At 42.3% G+C, this 20,630-nt stretch overlaps 1 protein-coding gene across 2 annotated transcripts in view; it reads right to left on the bottom strand.

Annotated features, from left to right (window-relative positions):
* LOC124256795 overlaps positions 1-11,722 on the bottom strand; it is a 14,252-nt gene extending 2,530 nt beyond the window's left edge. Inside the window, exons 1-2 of one of the 2 annotated variants that reach the window (XM_046690750.1) lie at positions 1,630-1,765; positions 1-150 (exon numbers count right to left, since the gene is read on the bottom strand). The exon at positions 1-150 is cut by the window's left edge and continues 234 nt beyond it. In XM_046690750.1, the coding sequence (XP_046546706.1) occupies positions 1-150; positions 1,630-1,684 (205 nt within the window). In that variant the 5' untranslated portion in view covers positions 1,685-1,765. Of the gene's footprint in view, positions 151-1,629; positions 1,766-11,419 lie in introns of those variants that run through there. The other variant, XM_046690751.1, reaches the window with a different exon arrangement.
* Positions 11,723-20,630: the final 8,908 nt, after the last annotated feature.

The following is a 20,630-nucleotide window of genomic DNA, read 5'->3' as shown; positions in this document are numbered from 1 at the left end:
AACCATTTGATGATTTCTTGCCAATCTCTATGGAAAACACTTGTGTTATACCAGGTGTATCTGGTGTACATCCCACAGTCAACTGAGATGTTGGGCTGCTTCCTCCAATGGCTATTTGTGCTGGTGATGTGGTCAGTCTTGCCCCAGTGACTGAAAACGAAACGGAATGTATTCATTTCGATCGATCAGACGTTGAGAAGTAAAAGACTGACGAGGGATTAAAACATTCATACATCTGCAGCAGAATCTATATTAAATATGGAAATCACAACTGAAGGGTTCACACAGCCATCAGATATTCCAGGACAAGTATCTTCAGTACATTTTCTATCTTAACGTTTATTCCGACCCATTTCTTCGAAAACTACAAATAAAATTATGATATTTTGGTATTTACGGATTAGGGGTTTGTGTTTTATGATGTACCTGAGTGAATATCAACAATGTTACAGTCTTATCATCGTATAATCGTTTTATGGGCGTGGTCCAGCTGTCAAAGGCGCCAGGCCAGTGATCCAGCGAGCTTGAGATGCAAGGATCGAGCCCACCTGTGACCGGGTTTAAAAACCTTGGAGCCAACTTTGTGTGCAGACTCTTTCAGTGTTGTCACAACCTCTAGCGTGCACTTAAAAAAACCCACGAATCCGTTGGTAAATGACCAGATGGTGGTCACATGAATACCTACAAACACCTTGTTGCGGGTACAGGAACGTGCAGCAAACTTGGACAAAGTACTGTGACTATGTGTTCCAGTACACCCAGCTGTGAATAGGTACCTCCTAAGGATGGGAAATGCAGATTAACTCGGTGCGCCTCGAGGCTGCAAGAGTTGTATGATCCCCAGGGAGTTGAGGTTGATGATACGATGTGCCGCCCAATGATCGAGAGAAAACAAGGTGCCTTTGAGCAGCTGAGATGGATATTTGCGCTATACTACTATTAGCATAATTGCGTTCTCTCTATTTAGGGACGAGTGTTGATACGTTTCAAACATGATCATAAATGTTCGTGTGGGAGAAAAGCAAATGATTTATAGGAATAAGTTTAAAGACTCAAAAGAGTTTAAGAGATGCTTATAAATGTAGGGGCACCTGAACTTTCAGTTTGGATAGGAAGTATAAGCGTTAACAGACTTTTCAAAGACAGACTTCTTATGAACGCAACACCATTTCTCATTATCACCACCTCTAAACACAACGCATGGGATGCACGTGCACAACGCAGTAGCCCCATACACGTGCATGGGGTGTAATTCTAACCCATTTTGACGGTTTTCAAGGAGGTCGATAAATCACTGCAGACCATTAATACTGGCAATCACCCTGCATTACACAGTTGTTAGTTTTTGTTTCTAGCCGGCTTCTTTTGTTTGTGAATGAAAATCCTACACATGCAAATTTCACGTCATACATCCATCATCTTTCAAGAACGATTACTGTACAAACAACTATGGTCATAAGGAAGTGCAAGTGGTGCTGCACTCTCAAAACATTCATTATTATCATATCAACTTTGATTGACTCCGATATATCTCCCAATTGTTTTCAATCGTACGTTAAAATTGAAGTTCTTTTACTTTTTTAAGAGTACATGTATATATTGATGCATGACAACCATGTGTGTACTGACCTCCACAGACAAAGATCATTAAAGTCCAGACACCAACAGCGTGACAAGGCTGCATGCTTCTTTCTTCTCTCGAATACAAAATCGTGTTTCTGAAATAAGTCGATGCACGTTGTCTATGGTGAAAGGAAGAGTACTTAGTTTTGAATACTGAAGCATTGTTTCATCAGATCTATCTTTACATGTGATGTATTTATAGGCTCACGTCACCTATCTTTTTCATAATACGAAAAACAAAAATATACGTAGCTGTGCACACTAATGGTTTCGGATTACATTTGCTGGCACTATTAATAAACACCCAAATATTTAAACTGCAAATCTCTCAAATAGTGTTAAACTTTGAGGAACTGAGAATTGAAGGAAACAACTTATCTCTCCAGCAACCTTTAAATATAGGTATGAAAATACCTCTGCTACCGATAGGATTGGTCGGTTTGTGTTTAACGCCACGCTCAGCAATATTCCAGCTATATGGCGGCGGTCTGGAAATACTCGAGTCTGGGCCAGATAATCCAGTGATCGACAGCATGAACATCGATCTGCGCAATTGGGAACCAATGACATGTGTCAACCAAGTCAGCGAGCCTGACCACCCGATCCCGTTAGTCGCATCCTACGACAAGCATGGGTTACTGAAGATCAATATTCTAACCCGGACCTTCACGGATCTCTTCAGACAAGATAGTTGTGGACACGATTTTCCCAGTGAAAGACACATACTGTTTCAATGTACCTGACTGTCCATATTTCCCCTAAACAATACAGATAATATTGCATATGTCCTCGCTCAACATCTCCTGTCTTCGGTGAAGATATCTATAACTATACTGAACAGCAAAAGTAACGCAAGTCTGGCTTTTTGTCATTTTGTCTTAATAGAAGACAATCATGTCTAATCATTTATTCTATAGAAAACCCTGTCAATTTAACAGTTGAAAGTTGCTGTTGACATTGAATTGCAATAAGTTCAAATTGATCACAGTCCGTCAAATGGAGATACCCCTGAACGCGAAAAGTGACAGTCTCTTTAGTAGCGTGTATAGCCACCTTGAGCTTGCACAAAGGTCGTGCATCGTGGCTTCATTGAGTTCACTAGAGTCAGAAAGACTGCCTGAGGCAATTGGTTCCGCTCAAACACCAATCTGTATTCCAGTTGTGCAAGTGTGAGTGGCTGTCTACATCCTGCCCCAATCCTCCGTCCAATTTCGTCCCAGGATGTTCAAAGGAAAAAGACGCCCAAGGAAAAATGTTAATGTTGTTCTGAGCCAGATGACCCATTAACACCCTTGCTGTGTGAGGGCTGCTGGGGTTGTTAACGTGTCAAAACTGGCCCCACATATGGCCGTCGGCAGTGGATTCCAGCAGCCCGAAGACGACGCCTAATCGTATCGCTGGACACTACTCCACTTGACCCAAGAACTAAGGCTGCTGTTACTGTTTCTGCTTGAGTTCGGTTCTTTAGAAGAGTGACCCGGAAGAACCGATCTTGCGTATGAGTTGTCACTCGTTGCCGTCCGGTACGGGGACGTTCTCAGCAGCTCCGGTTTGCTGATGACATTGAGCAAATCGTGTAATGTGGTAAGATGACAGCCCAATTGCCTAGCTACAGCGGTTGCAGAGCTACCTCTGTGCAACTTTCCAATGGCCCCTCCCCTCTGCTCAGTCGTTAGTCTAGGCATCGTTAGTGTGACGTGTACACCTCCTAGCGTCAATACTGAACTGTTTTTTGACACAAACCTTTATAAAGAATACCTCAGAGTGAAATGCATGCTTTCCATCCAGAACCGTCGACGCACGTGCTAAGATTATGGTTTTGCTGCACTGTTGGTGTGTTTGTGCGAATGGTTCGTATGGACGTCAAATTGCATGACATCATCTCATCTGGGATCATTACGTCACTTTACCATGAACGTTCCATAAATATGAACGCTTACCTTCAAGAAATTTAAGTTTTTCGAAACTTGCGTTTCTTTAGCTGTTCAGTATATGACGAATTTGATATTGGCAAACTTTAAAGATAACAACATTTTGATTGCGACCTTTTCATACAGACTCTTGTACCGTTGTCAAGCAGAAATGCCTGACAAAGGTACACGAAACTGTAACAGGAATGCGTACCAATGGTACAAGAATCTGTATCTCGAAATCTGTATCAGGAATGCTTGACAAGGTTACAAGAATCTGCACTCACGAAATAGAATAGTTGTTATCCAAAGTTTATCAATATTTTACTTCCCAACTGCTGCTCAGAGAAGTTTGAATGTTACTTGAAACAAACATACCTGTTCATGCGACTTCGAACGGGAGACTCAGCTTGCACGAATGTAGTTGTCTTACACATCATACTTCCTTGTTGGATGCAGTTGCCTTGACTTTGGAATCGTGTTATAGACAACCACCTGCAACGGATACCTCATGTCACCATGTCGATGCATTATATGCGCTTTAATACGGTGATATGAGGGATCTCCTTACTATAGAGCACGGGTAAGGGCGGATATGCATGACTGAATGTATTGACACCAACATGAGACGACAGGGGACTTGGCAAATTGCCTTTGCAAAGATGGACAAAAAGCAAAGGACTGGAATATTCCCCTTCTAATTGGAATAGATTTCTGCACCTGCCCTTGCGAGTACATATCGAGTTGAGTCGACCAGCAACTCATTAAAGACTTCGTAAAGTAGTCGCTCAGGGAGGTCAATACAATGAAGAGACTTCAGAATCCATTCATGAGGGACATATGCTTTTTTGTAGTCAATCCAGCACATGGAGAGGTTGCGGTGATATGTTTTAACCTCTTCCAAAATCATTTTCTGTAGAAGAAGTTGATCCTTGCACCCTCAATATCCCTGCCTTGCTCCCTTATCATTTGAAGAACAGTAAGATAACATGAGGTGTGTCAGACACCCTGTGAAATTCTATATTGTGTATTCAAACACGTGATAGGGCGGAAGTTATTGGGATCAGTCAAGCCTCCTTTCTTGGGAAGGAGTATTGTGCGACCTTTGCAGATCCATGGAGGAACGTATTGATACCAACATGAAATAACAAAGGACTTACAGAACTGCCTTTGCAACCACCACAACAACTAGCAAGAGAATTCATTGTTCTCAACTTCTATTTCGAGACAAAACACCACGTTTCCCAATATATATATGCTTACTCCTGCATCAGGAAACGTTACCTTAGTCATGGACAAAGTAATATGACTATGTGTCCCAGTCCACCCAGCTGTGAATGGGTACCTCGTTAGGATGAGAAAGCCACAATAACTCGGTGCGCCTAGTGGCTGCAAGAGTTGTATACTCCCCAGGGAGTTGAGATTGATAATATGATGTGCCGCTGAGATTGACATCCAGTGATCGAGGGAAAAAATACCAGCGCCTTGAGCAAGCACTATATGTGCGCTATATAAATATCCTATAATAAAATAAATAAATAAATGAAAGAACACTTTTGAGAACTTGATGTACAATTAACAGTCAGAGCAGGTTTCGAGCTTTTATTTTGCACTATAGTCTCCCTTCGGTTCAATACACTTTACCCATTTGTGCTGCAAGCTGGCAATGCCCTGGAATAGAAGTCTTTGGACTAGTCCCTAAACCAAGCTTCTGTTGTAGCCTTGTGTTCCACGCAAGTGAGACTTCAAATTTCGTATTTATGGTTCTCAACTTCTAACACCACGTATCCCAATATATGCTTACTTCTGCATCAGGAAACGTTACGTTTCTGACATCCAGACATTCCCTATATGTGTCCCTTCTAAATACCATTCAATGACTTGATCACAACAATGAATATACTCTGTATACTAAACACACATTCCCGTTCATGTCGCCCAGAATCGGCCAAATTGTGTTTCCGGTCACGAAGAGCATAAATGAGGCATCATCCAAAATCAGAAATCCATTTCTGGTCATGTATAGCATTAATGAGCTGCAGTTTAAGACTGAATACAGATGCACAGTGAAGGAAGAGGTAGGTGGATGTCGTCGATGGAGAGGTTAATTTTGGTTTGGCTGATGTTTAATGCCACAGTCAGAAACATTCCAGCTCGATTAGGAGGTATTTTAACGTATAGGGGTAACCCGGAACAGAAAGTTGTGCTTTTATTTTGTGTTGGTAGAACCAAATGTATAGTTTTATTACTACATTTAGCCACAGTGTAGTTATATTTGTGTGATGTTTTATCGTGGATTATTTGTCTTATTGTTGTGATGACCGCACAATGGAAACACCTGCAATCGTCAGTGTTACGTTCTGAGCAGTATTCCAACTGCATGGCGGTGGTCTGTAAATACCCGAATCTGAACCAGACAATCCAGTTATCAACAGAATGAGCATCGATCTACGCAGTTGGCCACCTTAAATGTCATTAGGATGCAATATGTCATTATTATTAACCAAGACCCCTCTTTAAGAGTGGTTGGTTCATTGCATATTAACACTAGAAGCCGTCTTCAGTAGAAATCAGCTATCGGGGAGGGTTTTGTATCTTAAATGAAATATTTTTCGAATCGGTCACACGTAATCCCCACAAACTCAAACGGCAACAACCTGACGACATCTGTGGCAGTAATGTATATTTAGGGGAGAATTCTACAATACCCACCTGGACGAATCGTTACAGACGAAGACTGACTCACCCACTAACTCACTCACTCACTCACTCACTCACTTTTCTGCTCATCATTGGTACGAGTACTAAATTCGATACGAGTTTGGGTATGGATTTCACCAAAGTAGTAAACTTTAATTTTAATCTGTTCTAAATTGTCCACAGCCAGTTAAGGAAGGCACCTACTCCAAGTACACGTTAAGTCAATAGTCATGTAAAGCATGAAAATATACGGCAGTGTGTACAATTCCTAGGAAATGTACTTATACAGTTCATCCTGACAAATCTGAGATGTGCTGGTGCTGCTTCTACATACTACTGCAGAACGTTATACTTGACGGATTCACTTGGAAGTGCTGAGGCCACAGCCAACATCACAGCTAGAAGTGAGTATATTATAAGACTAATATCTAAAATGTTAAAATGATGTTTATGCTGTATTTGGGTAATCCAGATTACTCTGCTGATGTAAACATGTACCTGTCAATCTTGTATTGACACTCTTTGTCACAAGTAAGCCAAGAATGTGAACACAAACCTGTTTGTATCATATATTACAGCTTACCCAGAGCAAGTAGAGATGTTACCTGCTCCCGACAGAGCCCACTATAACAATGGTGAGGTGATTACAATCAGATGTTCAGGCAGGATTGGGAACCAGTTTGATGAGAACAACCTCAAGAACCTGTTCAAATGGGAGTCGCGACCTACAGAAAACGAACACGCCCCCTGGACGCGGTACCCGAACGACCGAAGCATCACCTACGAGCCCCCTTCTTCGTCAGGGGGTTGTCAGTACACAGTGGCGTCAACACTGGTTCACACAGTCTCGATTACAGACAATGGAAGACAGTTCAGGTGTTCTGTCATTAATGCAGACTACAGCGACAGCAAGACAGTTTATGTTGTTGGTAAGTTTGCATGGGAAAATTTCATATTCATGACCCTGAAATAATCAAGCGTGTGTGTGTTTGTATGTGTGTGCGTGTTTTTGTGCTCGTGTGTATAAGAGAATAAATTCTATTCAAGAGGGAGATGCTTATCAATGTGTCGGGAAAATAAAAAAGGATCGCAAGAGAAAACACAATCAGTCAGTCAGTCAGATTACACCACATTTGTTAATACAATGATAAGACAAGTCAAACCATTTTGAATCTGATTCATTATATGTTTCATTGTTCATGTAATACTGAATGTGTAACATAATTAATATGCACATTCTGTTTTGTTGCAGTTACCACTACGCCCACTTCCAGTAGAGCGGCCATCAACCATCCCATGATCCTAATTCTGTGGATCAGTATCATACCAGTTACCAATTCCATGTTCCTTGGAGATTATTGAGAGGAGGATAAACAGAAGTATATGCAAGAGTGCACACATTGACAACCACATACACGGAAGTTAGACCTTCGATGTGGTATGTTTTTATAGCTAAAATACATGGAATTATCATGAAACGGCCCTCCTGTTATCAGAAATTTGCGGGCCGCTGCAATTGATATTGGACCGCTCAACTTTAACGACGGGCCACTATCAGTTCTGTTGTCAAGTCACGTCATAGTGGGTTCGTTGGCTTACGGTTCTTTCGACTTTGGCTTTGGACTGGCAGATATTCTGGGGCAAACAAGTCAAACCAACCCGAATTCTAGCTTTAGCGGTAATATTGTATTTCTTGCTTTTGCAAACCTTATTAATTGCACTATTAACGTTGTTATTGGACCAAAACCGAACACTGAAAACTGACCTTGTGTCTGTCATAGTTTGACATCTTGCAGGTCATGGTCTTGTCAAAGGCCAAGGTTGAATTCGTCACGTTCTTTTGTGACGTCACTTGAATTGTTCGATGACGTAATTGCATTCGGTCAGTCAACCCCAGCCAGGTGTTCGAGAACGGATGGAGACGGCACAGCACAGGTTAATGAATAAAGAACTTTGTCTGTGAACGTGCTTCTCGAACACCTGGCTGTCCCTTTCTCTGCACTCCTCCCTCGTAACAAACAGTGAACTGTGTCAATATTTTAATGATAGTTTGTTAAACAACTTTATTATTTTTAGGACAAAAATTCTAGAAAAACCTCACAGAGTTTGTATGATGTTTTGATTATGATCAGCGTTTCATTGAGTATGTTATGTTTATTAGTTTTCGAGTTAGATTGCAATTAATCAGTCCGCACTTGAGCCAATCGGACTATAGTTAGTCTGGATGACGCAAGACAAATTTGGGGCAACTAACACTTTAGCTATAGTTGATATAAACATACGTACTTCTAGCTGTGATGTTGGCTGTTGCCTCATAAGTTTCAGGTGAGTCTGTCATGTATACCGTTCTGCAGTAGTATGTAGAAGCAGCATCAGCACATCTCAGATCTGTCAGGATGAACTGTATACTGCCTGTTGCTCCACTGATAGAACCCGAGGCTGTCATCCGCTGCTGTAGACTTGTGTCCACTACTTGTACTGACGAATTTCCTATTTGTATTATGGGCTGTTTAAAACCAGCGGAAGACTTCTTGCCAATCTCTATGCTTAACACTTGTGTTATCCCTGGTGCAGCTGGTCTACAATTCACATTCAATTGAGATGTTGGATGACTTCCTCCAATTCTTATTTGCGATGGTAATGTGGTCAAGTCTCTCCCAATGCCTCAAAAGAAAAGAAATGTATTCATATCGCTCATCGATGCGGACGTCCAAACGTCGGTAAAGAATAATTCCTGTTTTCCCTTTTATTCTTGGCATTACATGTTGAAATGTCATCAAAACGTTTGTGCGTTTGTTTGTTAACGCCACACTCAGCAATATTCCAGCTGTATGGCGACGGTCTGTAAATAATCGAGACTGGACCAGACAACCCAGTGATGAACAGAATGAAGAATATATATCTACCCAACTGGCCACCTTAAAAGTAATGTCTTTCAGTGGCATTCAGAAGTTCATATCGCTCATTGATGTAGACGTCCAAAAGTCGGAAAAGAATAATTTCCCTATTATTCTTGGCATTAAATGTTGAAATGCCATCAAAAATGTTTTGTTTGTGTGTTTGTTGATTAAGGGTCCTTCACACTTATTTCGAATTGACAGGAATCAAGGAGAATCAGCCAGAAAAAAAATATTTCCAAAATTCGAACCGCATTCGGGAGAGAATGTCTACATAAACATTTTTTTTCAAGCTTTGTAAGAATGCTGTTGGAATACTTAGAACGCACTTCGAACCCGCCTCGAATTATTCTTACTCATTCCAAATGTACTAGATCACGAATGCAGTTCGAATTAATCGGAATACAGTAGGAATAACTAGAACGCCGTTAGAATACACTAAGAATACTTAAAATGAATTTCGACTGCAGTACGAGTCCGGTTCGATTGCTGCGTGAATAGCACTCGAATTTCAGTTGGAAGGTACCTCGAATGCTGCACGAATTTACATAGAATGCACTCAGAACCTTCTTAGAATGGCCCGCGAATATGGGTCGAATGTTAAAGAATTAAAACAGAATGCAGCTCGAATATTTCAAATGTCCTTCAAATGCACTTACAATGTAACACGAATGTCCGGTATGCATCAAGAATGCTGCCGGAATTTTCCACGATGGGGTATAAAAACCGGTTGAATCTGGACTATTCATCAGTCACTGCCCAACTCCCATAGATTATGGACCCCCTAGACCATGTTCCGGTGCTCCCGATTGCTGTCCTCCAGCAAGCCCAGATTGAAAGAGATGTGGAAAAGAAACAGGAGAAGACCCAGGAGATTCCAGACCAGACCATGGCTGACAGAGGAAAGGAGGAGGCTGTTTGACATTACACAAGACTGATGGAAGAGCTCAGAGTTGGGGACACACAGTCATTCTTCAACTACCTTAGGATGGAGCCTGCCATGTTTGATGAGTTGGTGCAGAAAGTGTGACAAGAATACAGAAGCAGGATACATATATGAGAAAGGTGCTACCTCCAGGCTTGAAGCTAGCCATCACATTGAGGTTCCTGGCTTCAGGTGATGCCCCAGCATCATGTACAGCTTCCGCGTGGCAAACGATACAATCAACCTGATCATCTCAGAAGTATGTAAGGTCATTTGGGGGGAATACAAGGATGAGGTTATCATCTACCCTACCACTCCAGAAGAATGGGCACCCATTGAAGAGGTATTCAGAAACAGGTGGAATGTACCTCATGCCGTAAGAGCTTTAGATGACAAACATGTGGCTATTAGGAAACCTGCCAAGAGCAGCTCATTGTACCACAACTACAAGGGCTTCTTTTCTGTGGTCCAAATGGCCCTTGTAGGCAGACGTTGGTGCTTACGGAAGTATGTCTGATGCTAAGATCTCCAACAAGTGCGAGCTCAAGGATTGTCTTGAAGACGGGAGCATAGGATTTCCTGACCCGTTCTCCTTACCACAAGATGACTAGCTTATGGCATGCTTCATTCTGTGAGATGATGCCTTTGGATTAAGAGCCTTCTTGATGAAAGTCATATGACTCTCCAGAGAGACGAAAGAATCAACAACTACAGGATCAGTCGGGGCCGACGGGTAATGGAAAATGCATTTGGAATCATGGCCCACAGTTGGCAAATCCTCCTCACCACCATGCTGCAAATGCCTTCCGTTGTGAAGGACATCATTGCATGCTGTGTCTGCCTGCACAACTTGATGAGGACTCGTTATCCTAATCTCCACAATGGTATGGTGGATGAGGAAGATGAGCAGCACAACGTGGTGCCAGGAGGCGGGAGCAACATGCGCAGCTTGAAGGTGTGAATGATGTCTGAAGTTTCAGTGACGTTTTTAAGGGATTCGGCGGTGTTCTGATGACTCCAGGGCTCATTTGAAGAGCATTCAAGACGTTCTGACTGTTTTCGAGGCGCATTCGATGTACATTCGAGCTGTATTCCAAGTGCAGTCGAAATATTCCGATACGTTTAAGGAGTATTCCACCTAAATGAGTATGTTATGTTTATTAGTTTTCGAGTTAGATTGCAATGAAATCAGTCCGCACTTGAGCCAATCGGACTATAGTTAGTCTGGGTGACGCAAGACAACTTTGGGGCAACTAACATTTTAGCTTTAGTTAATATAAACATACGTACTTCTAGCTGTGATGTTGGTTGTTGCCTCATAAGTTTCAGGTGAGTCTGTCATGTATACTGTTCTGCAGTAGTATGTAGAAGCAGCATCAGCACATCTCAGATCTGTCAGGATGAACTGTATGGTGCCTGTCGCTCCACTGATAGAACCTGAGGCTGTCATCCGCTGTTGTAGACTTGTGTCAACACTTGTACTGACGAATTTCCTATTTGTATTATGGGCTGTTTTAAACCAGCGGAAGACTTCTTGCCAATCTCTATGCTTAACACTTGTGTTATCCCTGGTGCAGCTGGTCTACAATTCACATTCAACTGAGATGTTGGATGACTTCCTCCAATTCTTATTTGCGATGGTAATGTGGTCAAGTCTCTCCCAATGCCTCAAAAGAAAAAAGAAATGTATTCATATCGCTCATTGATGTAGACGTCCAAAGAATCGGAAAAGAATAATTCCTGTTTACTCAACTGGGCCACCTTATTATTCTTGGCATTAAATGTCAAAAGTGAAATGCCATCAAAAATGTTTTGTTTGTGTGTTTGTTGATTAAGGGTCCTTCACACTTATTTCGAATTGACAGGAATCAAGGAGAATCAGCCAGAAAAAAAATTTCCAAAATTCGAACCGCATTCGGGAGAGAATGTCTAAATAAACATTTTTTTTCAAGCTTTGTAAGAATGCTGTTGGAATACTTAGAACGCACTTCGAACCCGCCTCGAATTATTCTTACTCATTCCAAATGTACTAGATCACGAATGCAGTTCGAATGAATCGGAATACAGTAGGAATAACTAGAACGCCGTTAGAATACACTAAGAATACTTAAAATGAATTTCGACTGCAGTACGAGTCCGGTTCGATTGCTGCGTGAATAGCACTCGAATTTCAGTTGGAACGTACCACGAATTTACAGAGAATGCACTCAGAACCTTCTTGAATTGCCTCCAAATATGGGTCGAATGTTAAAGAATTAAAACAGAATGCAGCTCGAATATTTCAAATGTCCTTCAAATGCACTTACAATGTAACACGAATGTCCGGTATGCATCAAGAATGCTGCCGGAATTTTCCACGATGGGGTATAAAACCAGTTGAATCTGGACTATTCATCAGTCACTGCCCAACTCCCATAGATTATGGACCACCCTAGACCATGTTCCGGTGCTCCCGATTGCTGTCCTCCAGCAAGCCCAGATTGAAAGAGATGTGGAAAAAACCAGGAGAAGACCCAGGAGATTCCAGACCAGACCATGGCTGACAGAGGAAAGGAGGAGGCTGTTTGACATTACACAAGACTGATGGAAGAGCTCAGGATTTGGTGACACGCAGTCATTCTTCAACTACCTTAGGATGGAGCCTGCCATGTTTGATGAGTTGGTGCAGAAAGTGTGACAAGAATACAGAAGCAGGATACATATATGAGAAAGGTGCTACCTCCAGGCTTGAAGCTAGCCATCACATTGAGGTTCCTGGCTTCAGGTGATGCCCCAGCATCATGTACAGCTTCCGCGTGGCAAACGATACAATCAACCTGATCATCTCAGAAGTATGTAAGGTCATTTGGGGGAATACAAGGATGAGGTTATCATCTACCCTACCACTCCAGAAGAATGGGCACCCATTGAAGAGGTATTCAGAAACAGGTGGAATGTACCTCATGCCGTAAGAGCTTTAGATGACAAACATGTGGCTATTAGGAAACCTGCCAAGAGCAGCTCATTGTACCACAACTACAAGGGCTTCTTTTCTGTGGTCCAAATGGCCCTTGTAGGCAGACGTTGGTGCTTACGGAAGTATGTCTGATGCTAAGATCTCCAACAAGTGCGAGCTCAAGGATTGTCTTGAAGACGGGAGCATAAGGATTTCCTGACCCGTTCTCCTTACCACAAGATGACTAGTGTATGGCATGTTTCATTCTGGGAGATGATGCCTTTGGATTAAGAGCCTTCTTGGTGAAAATGGTCATATGACTCTCCAGAGAGACGAAAGAATCAACAACTACAGGATCAGTCGGGACCGACGGGTAGTGGAAAATGCATTTGGAATCATGGCCCACAGTTGGCAAAATCCTCCTCACCACCATGCTGCTAATGCCTTCCGTTGTGAAGGACATCATTGAATGCTGTGTCTGCCTGCACAACTTGATGAGGACTCGTTATCCTAATCTCCACAATGGTATGGTGGATGAGGAAGATGAGCAGCACAACGTGGTGCCAGGAGGCGGGAGCAACATGCGCAGCTTGAAGGTGTGAATGATGTCTGAAGTTTCAGTGACGTTTTTTTAAGGGATTCGGCGGTGTTCTGATGAGTCCAGGGCTCATTTGAAGAGCATTCAAGACGTTCTGACTGTTTTCGAGGCGCATTCGATGTACATTCGAGCTGTATTCCAAGTGCAGTCGAAATATTCCGATACGTTTAAGGAGTATTCCACCTAAATTCCACCAGCAATCGAAGTACATTCGAGGCGCATTCGGGACATTCTAAACCGTCTTGTTGGCACTGTAGTCTGCTATAATGACCGAACACCTGAACTGTCTTCCGTTGTCTAGATTCGAGACTGTATGAACCAGTGTTGACGCCCCTGTGTATTGACAATCCCCTGACGAGGTAGGGGCTCGTAGGGATGTTTTGGTAGTTTGGGTACCGTGTCCACGAGGCGAACTCGCTGTTTACAGATCGCCACTCCCATTTGAACAGGTTCTGGAGGTTGTTCTCATCAAACTGGTTCCCGATCCTGCCTACATCTCATTGACAAGAGCTGACCATCGTCATACTGGAGCCTGTCAGGAGTGGGGAACATCTCTATCTGCTCTGGATCGGCTGTAAGACATGACAGAAACAATTTGGTTTCATATTATTGTGTTGTTTGTGACAAAGAATGTCAATACGAGGAGACACAGGTACATGTTTCGATCAATCGGCAGTCTGGATTACTCAAAGACAGCTTTAGGACATTTTCAACTTTTAGGTATAAAATCAGTAATGTGACTATTCTACCAAACACTAACATGTGTACATCACTTGTTTATGGAATACTGTAAGGGACATTCTCGCGATCTCGCATTCTCGCTATCTCGACCTTTGGAAACAAGCTAAAAATGCCCAAAGTGTGAGAATGCGAGATCGCGAGAACGTGAGATTTGGCCAAAAACTCGAGTTTTCGCGATCTCTAATTTCGTGTTTCTGGTACATAACACTTTTTGTCAAAAGTTGACAACGCGAGAATGCGACATTTGTACATGCTGTCAAATCTCGCAATCTCGACTTGTCAAGTACATGCATACTTCTCACTGTGATGTTGGTCGTTGCCCAAGGTAGAAGCCATCAGTACATCTCAGAACTGTCAGGTTGAACTGTATCTTATCAAGAATTGTCAAATAAGTCTTGTTAGTCTGGATGATTCAGGAACGGACCCGTGAAGATCCGGGGTAGAATAGGTCTTCAGCAACCCATGCTTGCCACAAAAGGCGACCATGCTTGTCGTAAGAGGCGACTAACGGGATCGGGTGGTCAGGCTCGCTGACTTGGTTGACACATGTCATCGGTTCCCATTTGCGCAGATCGATGCTCATGCTGTTGATCACTGGATTGTCTGGTCCAGACTCGATTGTTTACAGACCGCCACCATATAGCTGGAATATTGCTGAGTATGGCGTAAAACTAAACGAGTGTTACAAATATCATCATGATGTTCCTGTGTGAGAAGAGCAAATGATATATAAGATTCACTTTAAAATATTTTCATCTCTCATGTATTCTCTCAGAAAAGAGTGTGCAAACTGGACCCCAGTTCTATCGCTTTACAGCCTAATGCAATCTGCTGACTTAGATTTTGTGAAGAGAAAATGACTTAAAGGAATCGGTTTATAGAAGCAAGCTTTACAAAAGACTGCATTTTCGTTTACGTGTGAGTAAGATGTGTGTACATACTTCCACAGACAAGGGTCATGAAAGTCAGGAGACCGACAGGGTGACAAGGCTTCATGCTCTTTTCTTCTTTCGAATACAAATTCGCTTTCCTGAAACATGGTAATGCATTTGGTGAAAGGAAAAACACTCCTTATAGAATACGGTGGTCAGATTTATTTTTACATGTCGTTTATTTATAGTAATAATAATAAATAAGATCATCAGGGAACCCAATGTATAAAAGGTAAAAGGCAATTTGGAAGAAATTAGAATTATAACATAAGACAACAAAAGAAAAGGTACTTCTCCAAATTGTCGATTCCCTAACAGCAAAATTTAATGTTTTCGACAGAAAGAAAGAAAAAAAAATGGGAAAAGAAGAACAAATTTATCAAGCTAAATAAACTTTTTAGAAATAATGAAAAACACGTCTACAGGCAACTGAAAACAAATGGTGATGGTGAACGTGACAAACGTCCTTCCTTGGATGCCAATGACAGGTTCTAGAAACAGTTGTGGTTTATACCCGGCGACTGTAACCTGGAGGCACTATGGGCAAGTGATTATGACAGGTTCTGGAAACAGTTGTGGTTTATACCCGGCGACTGTAACCTGGAGGCACTATGGGCCAGTGATTATGACAGGTTCTGGAAACACTTGTGGTTTATACCCGGCGACTGTAACCTGGAGGCAGCCTGGGTTAGTGATTATGACCATGCAATGCATGAGAAAATAACTGGGTCGTTTGTTTGTTACATCGCACCAGATTGCCTGTTATCCAAAAGTCCAAATCTAATACAGTTCCAGGGCCAGATGGCATTCGAAACCGGTATTGGAAACTGTTCCCCTGTGTCCAAACACCATTACTTCACTGTTTCATTTCTCTTGTGGACACAAGTGATGTTCCTCCATGGTTCTGCAAAGGTCGCACAATACTCCTTCCCAAAAAGGAGTCTTGACTGATCCCAAAAACGTCCACCCTATCACATGTTTTAATACTCAGTATAAAATATTCACAGGGTTTTTGACAACCCTCGTGTCATCCTACTGTTCTTGCAATGATAAAATTTATAGAGAGCAGAAAGGGCAAGAAAGGGATGTTGGGGGTGCAAGGATCAACTTCTTGTGCAGAAAATGATTTTGGAAGAGGCTAAAACATACCACCGCAACCTCTCCATGTGCTAGATTGACTACAAAAGAGCATACGACTGTCCATCACGTATGGATTCTGAGATCTCTTCGTTTTATTGACCTCCCTGAGCGACTACTTGATTTACTTAAGTCTTTAATGAGTTGCTGGTCGACTCAACTTGGGATGTACTCGGACTCAACTTGGGATGTACTCGCAAGGGCAGGTGCAGACTTGGGAATCTATTCCAATCAGAAGGGGAATTTTCCAGGGGGACTCCTTCAGTCCTTTGCTTTTATTTGTTTGTCTCTAAATTCTTTGAGCTTTCTGCTCAATAAAGAGGAGGGTTACCATCCCGGACCTCCTCGGCACAGATCCCCAACACCGCTTACTCATCTTCTTTACATGGATGATATCGAGCTCCTTGCCAAAGGAGAATTTGAAAGAACAGGTTCTCCTTGTCGAGTCCTCTTCTAATGATATTAGCATGACATTTGGACTCGACAAATGTAATACTCTTCATTTGAAACGTGGCAAGGTAACGAATGATGGGTTGGTCAGGTTACAAGGGGGGGAGGTTATTGAGCATCTTGTGGAAGATCAGGCCTACACCTATCTACACCTATCAGAATGCCCAGATTTAAGACAAACTTCGGGTTGAGTATAAATCTCGCTTAAAGAAAATCTGGAGCTCAGAGCTAAATACTGGAAACAAGGTCAAAGCTACCAATACATTTGCTGTGCCAGTCCTTTCCTATTCCTATGGAGTAGTTAACTGGACAAAACAAGACATCCAGAGTCTTGACCGCCTGACCAGAAGGATCATGTCTGATAACAGAGCTCACCAACCTCGTTCCTCTCTTAATCGTTTATATATGCCAATCAGTTCTGGAGGTCGGGGTTTGATTAATGTGGAGGCTCTTCATGATAGAATTTCATAGTGTTTATTTGCACATATTATTTATCGGATGACCCTCTGGTGATGCATGTGAAGACTCATGATGAAAGCAAGGAATGCCACAGCCATCTTAAGCGTGCCCAGGTTGTTGGACAAAATCTGAAATTTGATGTTGATTTTGTTGATGGCGATGTACTGCTGGACGGTACAGCGATGGGAGTAAACCAGGTGAAGTCATTCACCAAGTCTGCTCAGAGTCGGTCATTTGTGGAGAAGCTTTCTGAGAAACCACTGCATCGTGTGTACATGCAGTGTGTTGAAAAGAATAGCAATCCAACCGACCCCTTGATTAATGGATCAAGTCGGCTGGTCTCAAATGGGAAACTGAGGGCTTCCTTTTTGCTGCCCAGACCAGTCACTTCCCACTCGCAATCGCCTAAATGTGATTCTTAAAGAAAATATTGACATGAAATGTCGATTGTGCAATGAATTTACAGAGACTGTCCAACACCTTGTCAGTGGATGCCCTTCCTTGGCACAAACAGCTTATCTTAAACGACATGATGGCATGGCTCGCTTCTTTTATCACCATCTTCACCATGCCTGTGGCTTTCACACTGTGGCTTTCACTCAGGCTACCCATTGTTCTAGGTGCCCTTGGTTTGGTACTTTAATCTGTATAACATAATAATAATGAGTGAATTTATAAAGCGCTAAAATATTCCAGGCACTAAGTATCTGCTCTAAGCGCTAATAGCACTGTACATTATTACCCCAGATAACCCAAGCTGCCTGTTGGGCGCTAGAAGGTTATAGCCATATGACATATCTCACCAGGTACCAGGTGGATAGAGGCAATTTTGAACAAACAAACTTGCCTAAACGTGAGACCACATGTATCGCATGTGTTTCGTTGTTGAGTAGGACCGAAGTCATAGAAACTCTCAGGAATCAAGCCGCCAAACACGGTCACCCATCCAAGGACCCTCCTAGCTCAACGTTGCTTAACTTCAACTGATTGTGACCTGAGCTCTATGCACAGGAACATGACACACACGTCAGGTTACCGCATAACATAGAACAGCTGTATTAATAAAAACACAATTCGTCCTTGTGCAAATTCGCGTTCCTGGAACATGTTAAGGCATGTCGCCTGTAGCGCAAGGAAGGAAACTCCTAATAGAGAGCTGTGGTCAGATCTATTTTTACATGTGGTTTATCTATAGTCACTCGTCAGTTTGTCAGTTAATAACAAACAGCTATATGGGTTTCAAACAATTTGCTGGCACTATCAATTACCACCGAAATATTTAAACAATTCATGTTGTGAATCTTTCGAATGGTAATACAAGACAAATCTCATGGATAAAAACTTCTTGATTTGTTTTTCACAGCGTATCTGGGCTAGTTCTTGCCCCTTCTTCAGGTGGAGAAGAAGGGGCAAGAACTAGCCCAGAAATGCTATTACTACACCAACTTCTAAATGCCTTTGAAATTTTTTTCAAATGGTAACATTGAAGGAAACAACGTATATCTGGGGAACACTGGGGAACGATAGGAGGTGAGGTGAGGTGAAATTGGGTTTTACGTCGTGCTTGAGAATATTTCACTCATATGACGACGTGCATGCGTGTGTATGTGTATGTGCGGCTGCTTGTACTAGCCCAGACTTAAGCTGGTTTTATAGTGCTAGCCCACTGAGATACCATGCCGCAGTGAAGCATGAATACCCCACTCAGACACATTATACTGACTCCGAGCCGACCAGTCCTTGTTGTACCCATTAAAGCCGAGCGCCAGGCAGGGACCAACAAGTACCATATTTGAACGTCTTTTGGTATGACGCGGTCGGGGATCGAACCCGCGACCTTCCGCTCTCCGGGCGGACGCTCTAACCACTACACCACGGAGGCGGTCGGGAACGAAAGGAGCCTATGCCAGAGATACTATCTAACTGACGTTGATTTAAGTATTTAGTATGCATTGGAAACCTTACAAGAAATTCACGACAGACAAGTTGTGGTCCTCAGAGTGGTTAGATGCATCTGTGGATATTTATCATTATTATAAGATCGCTTATCACTAAACATAACAACTGTAAACAGCTTCAAAGTAAACCCAAATACTGTTTTCACTTACCTGACTGTCTATATGCGCTTACACATTTCTCAATAACGGTATGTCATCACAGAGAAGTGCAAGGTCATCTCAGGCGTTTGGTAAATATAGATATAACTATGACAACTTCAAGTGTTACTTGAAACTGTGACTTGAAACACACATACCTGTACGTGCGATCTCATCCACCATTAGGTAACTCTGCTTAGATACTTTTTGAATACTGAGCATGGGTGATGAATAGGCTTTGAATACATTCAATGGCATTGTAACCACTATGCAACGAGTACCTCGTGTCACCGTGACACAGGGCAACAATGCGTTTGCATATTATTTTTTTCTATGCATTTTTTCTATTTCTATCCAGCCAATATCCTGCTCAGCTCAGCTGCTCACAGGCGCTTTGTTTTGCCCTCGATCATTGGATGTCAATCTCAAACTGCACAAAGTAAACCATCACTTGAATTCTCCTTTGCTGTGATATCTCAATTCTGATATCCTTGAATGGATGGCTATCAACGTTTTGAAGCTTAATGACGAAAAGACAGAGCTTCTCATTTTCAGTCCAAAATCCAATTTGCGAAATCTCTCACTGCCTGCTTTCAAAATTGATGTCGGTATGATAGAACCAAGTAAAAACGCTCGCAATCTGGGAGTAATTCATGACTCTGTTTTTTCACTTGAAGACCATATCAGTGAAATCGGTTAACATGCACACTTCCAGAGCAGGAACATTGCTCTAATATGGAAGTCTATAAACACACGTGTGGCTGCATCAGTCATCCAGGCATACGTATTGTCCAGTCTGAATTATTGCAATGCTCTCTTGGTTGGGTTACCAAAACACCGAATTACAAGGTTACAGAGGGTACAAAATGCAGCTCCTTGACTTATCTCCCGAACTGGCAAAAATGAGCACATAACTCCAGTTCGTATGCAGCTGCATTGGTTCCCATTAGTCAAACGGATAGAATTTAAGATTCTTGAGCTTGTATACAAAGCTGTTGAAGGTATTGACCAATCGGACATCAACGAGTTGTTCCAGTGCCATCAACCATCCCGTTCCCTACGCTCTAGTAGTGCCCAGATGCTAGTTGTGCCGCGTACGAGAACGAACACATTCGGAGACAGATGTTTTGTCCTATGCTTTGGAACAACATCCAATTGGGCATTGAAAGTTCACAGGAAATCTGTACATTTAAGAGAATGTTAAAAACATTCTTTTTCAAATGATAT

The sequence above is a fragment of the Haliotis rubra genome, unplaced genomic scaffold, assembly GCF_003918875.1.
Source record: "Haliotis rubra isolate DU_JTF1 unplaced genomic scaffold, ASM391887v1 Scf64, whole genome shotgun sequence".
NCBI classification, from domain to species: Eukaryota; Metazoa; Mollusca; class Gastropoda; order Lepetellida; family Haliotidae; genus Haliotis; species Haliotis rubra.
This window is presented reverse-complemented; position numbering and strand designations above follow the sequence as displayed.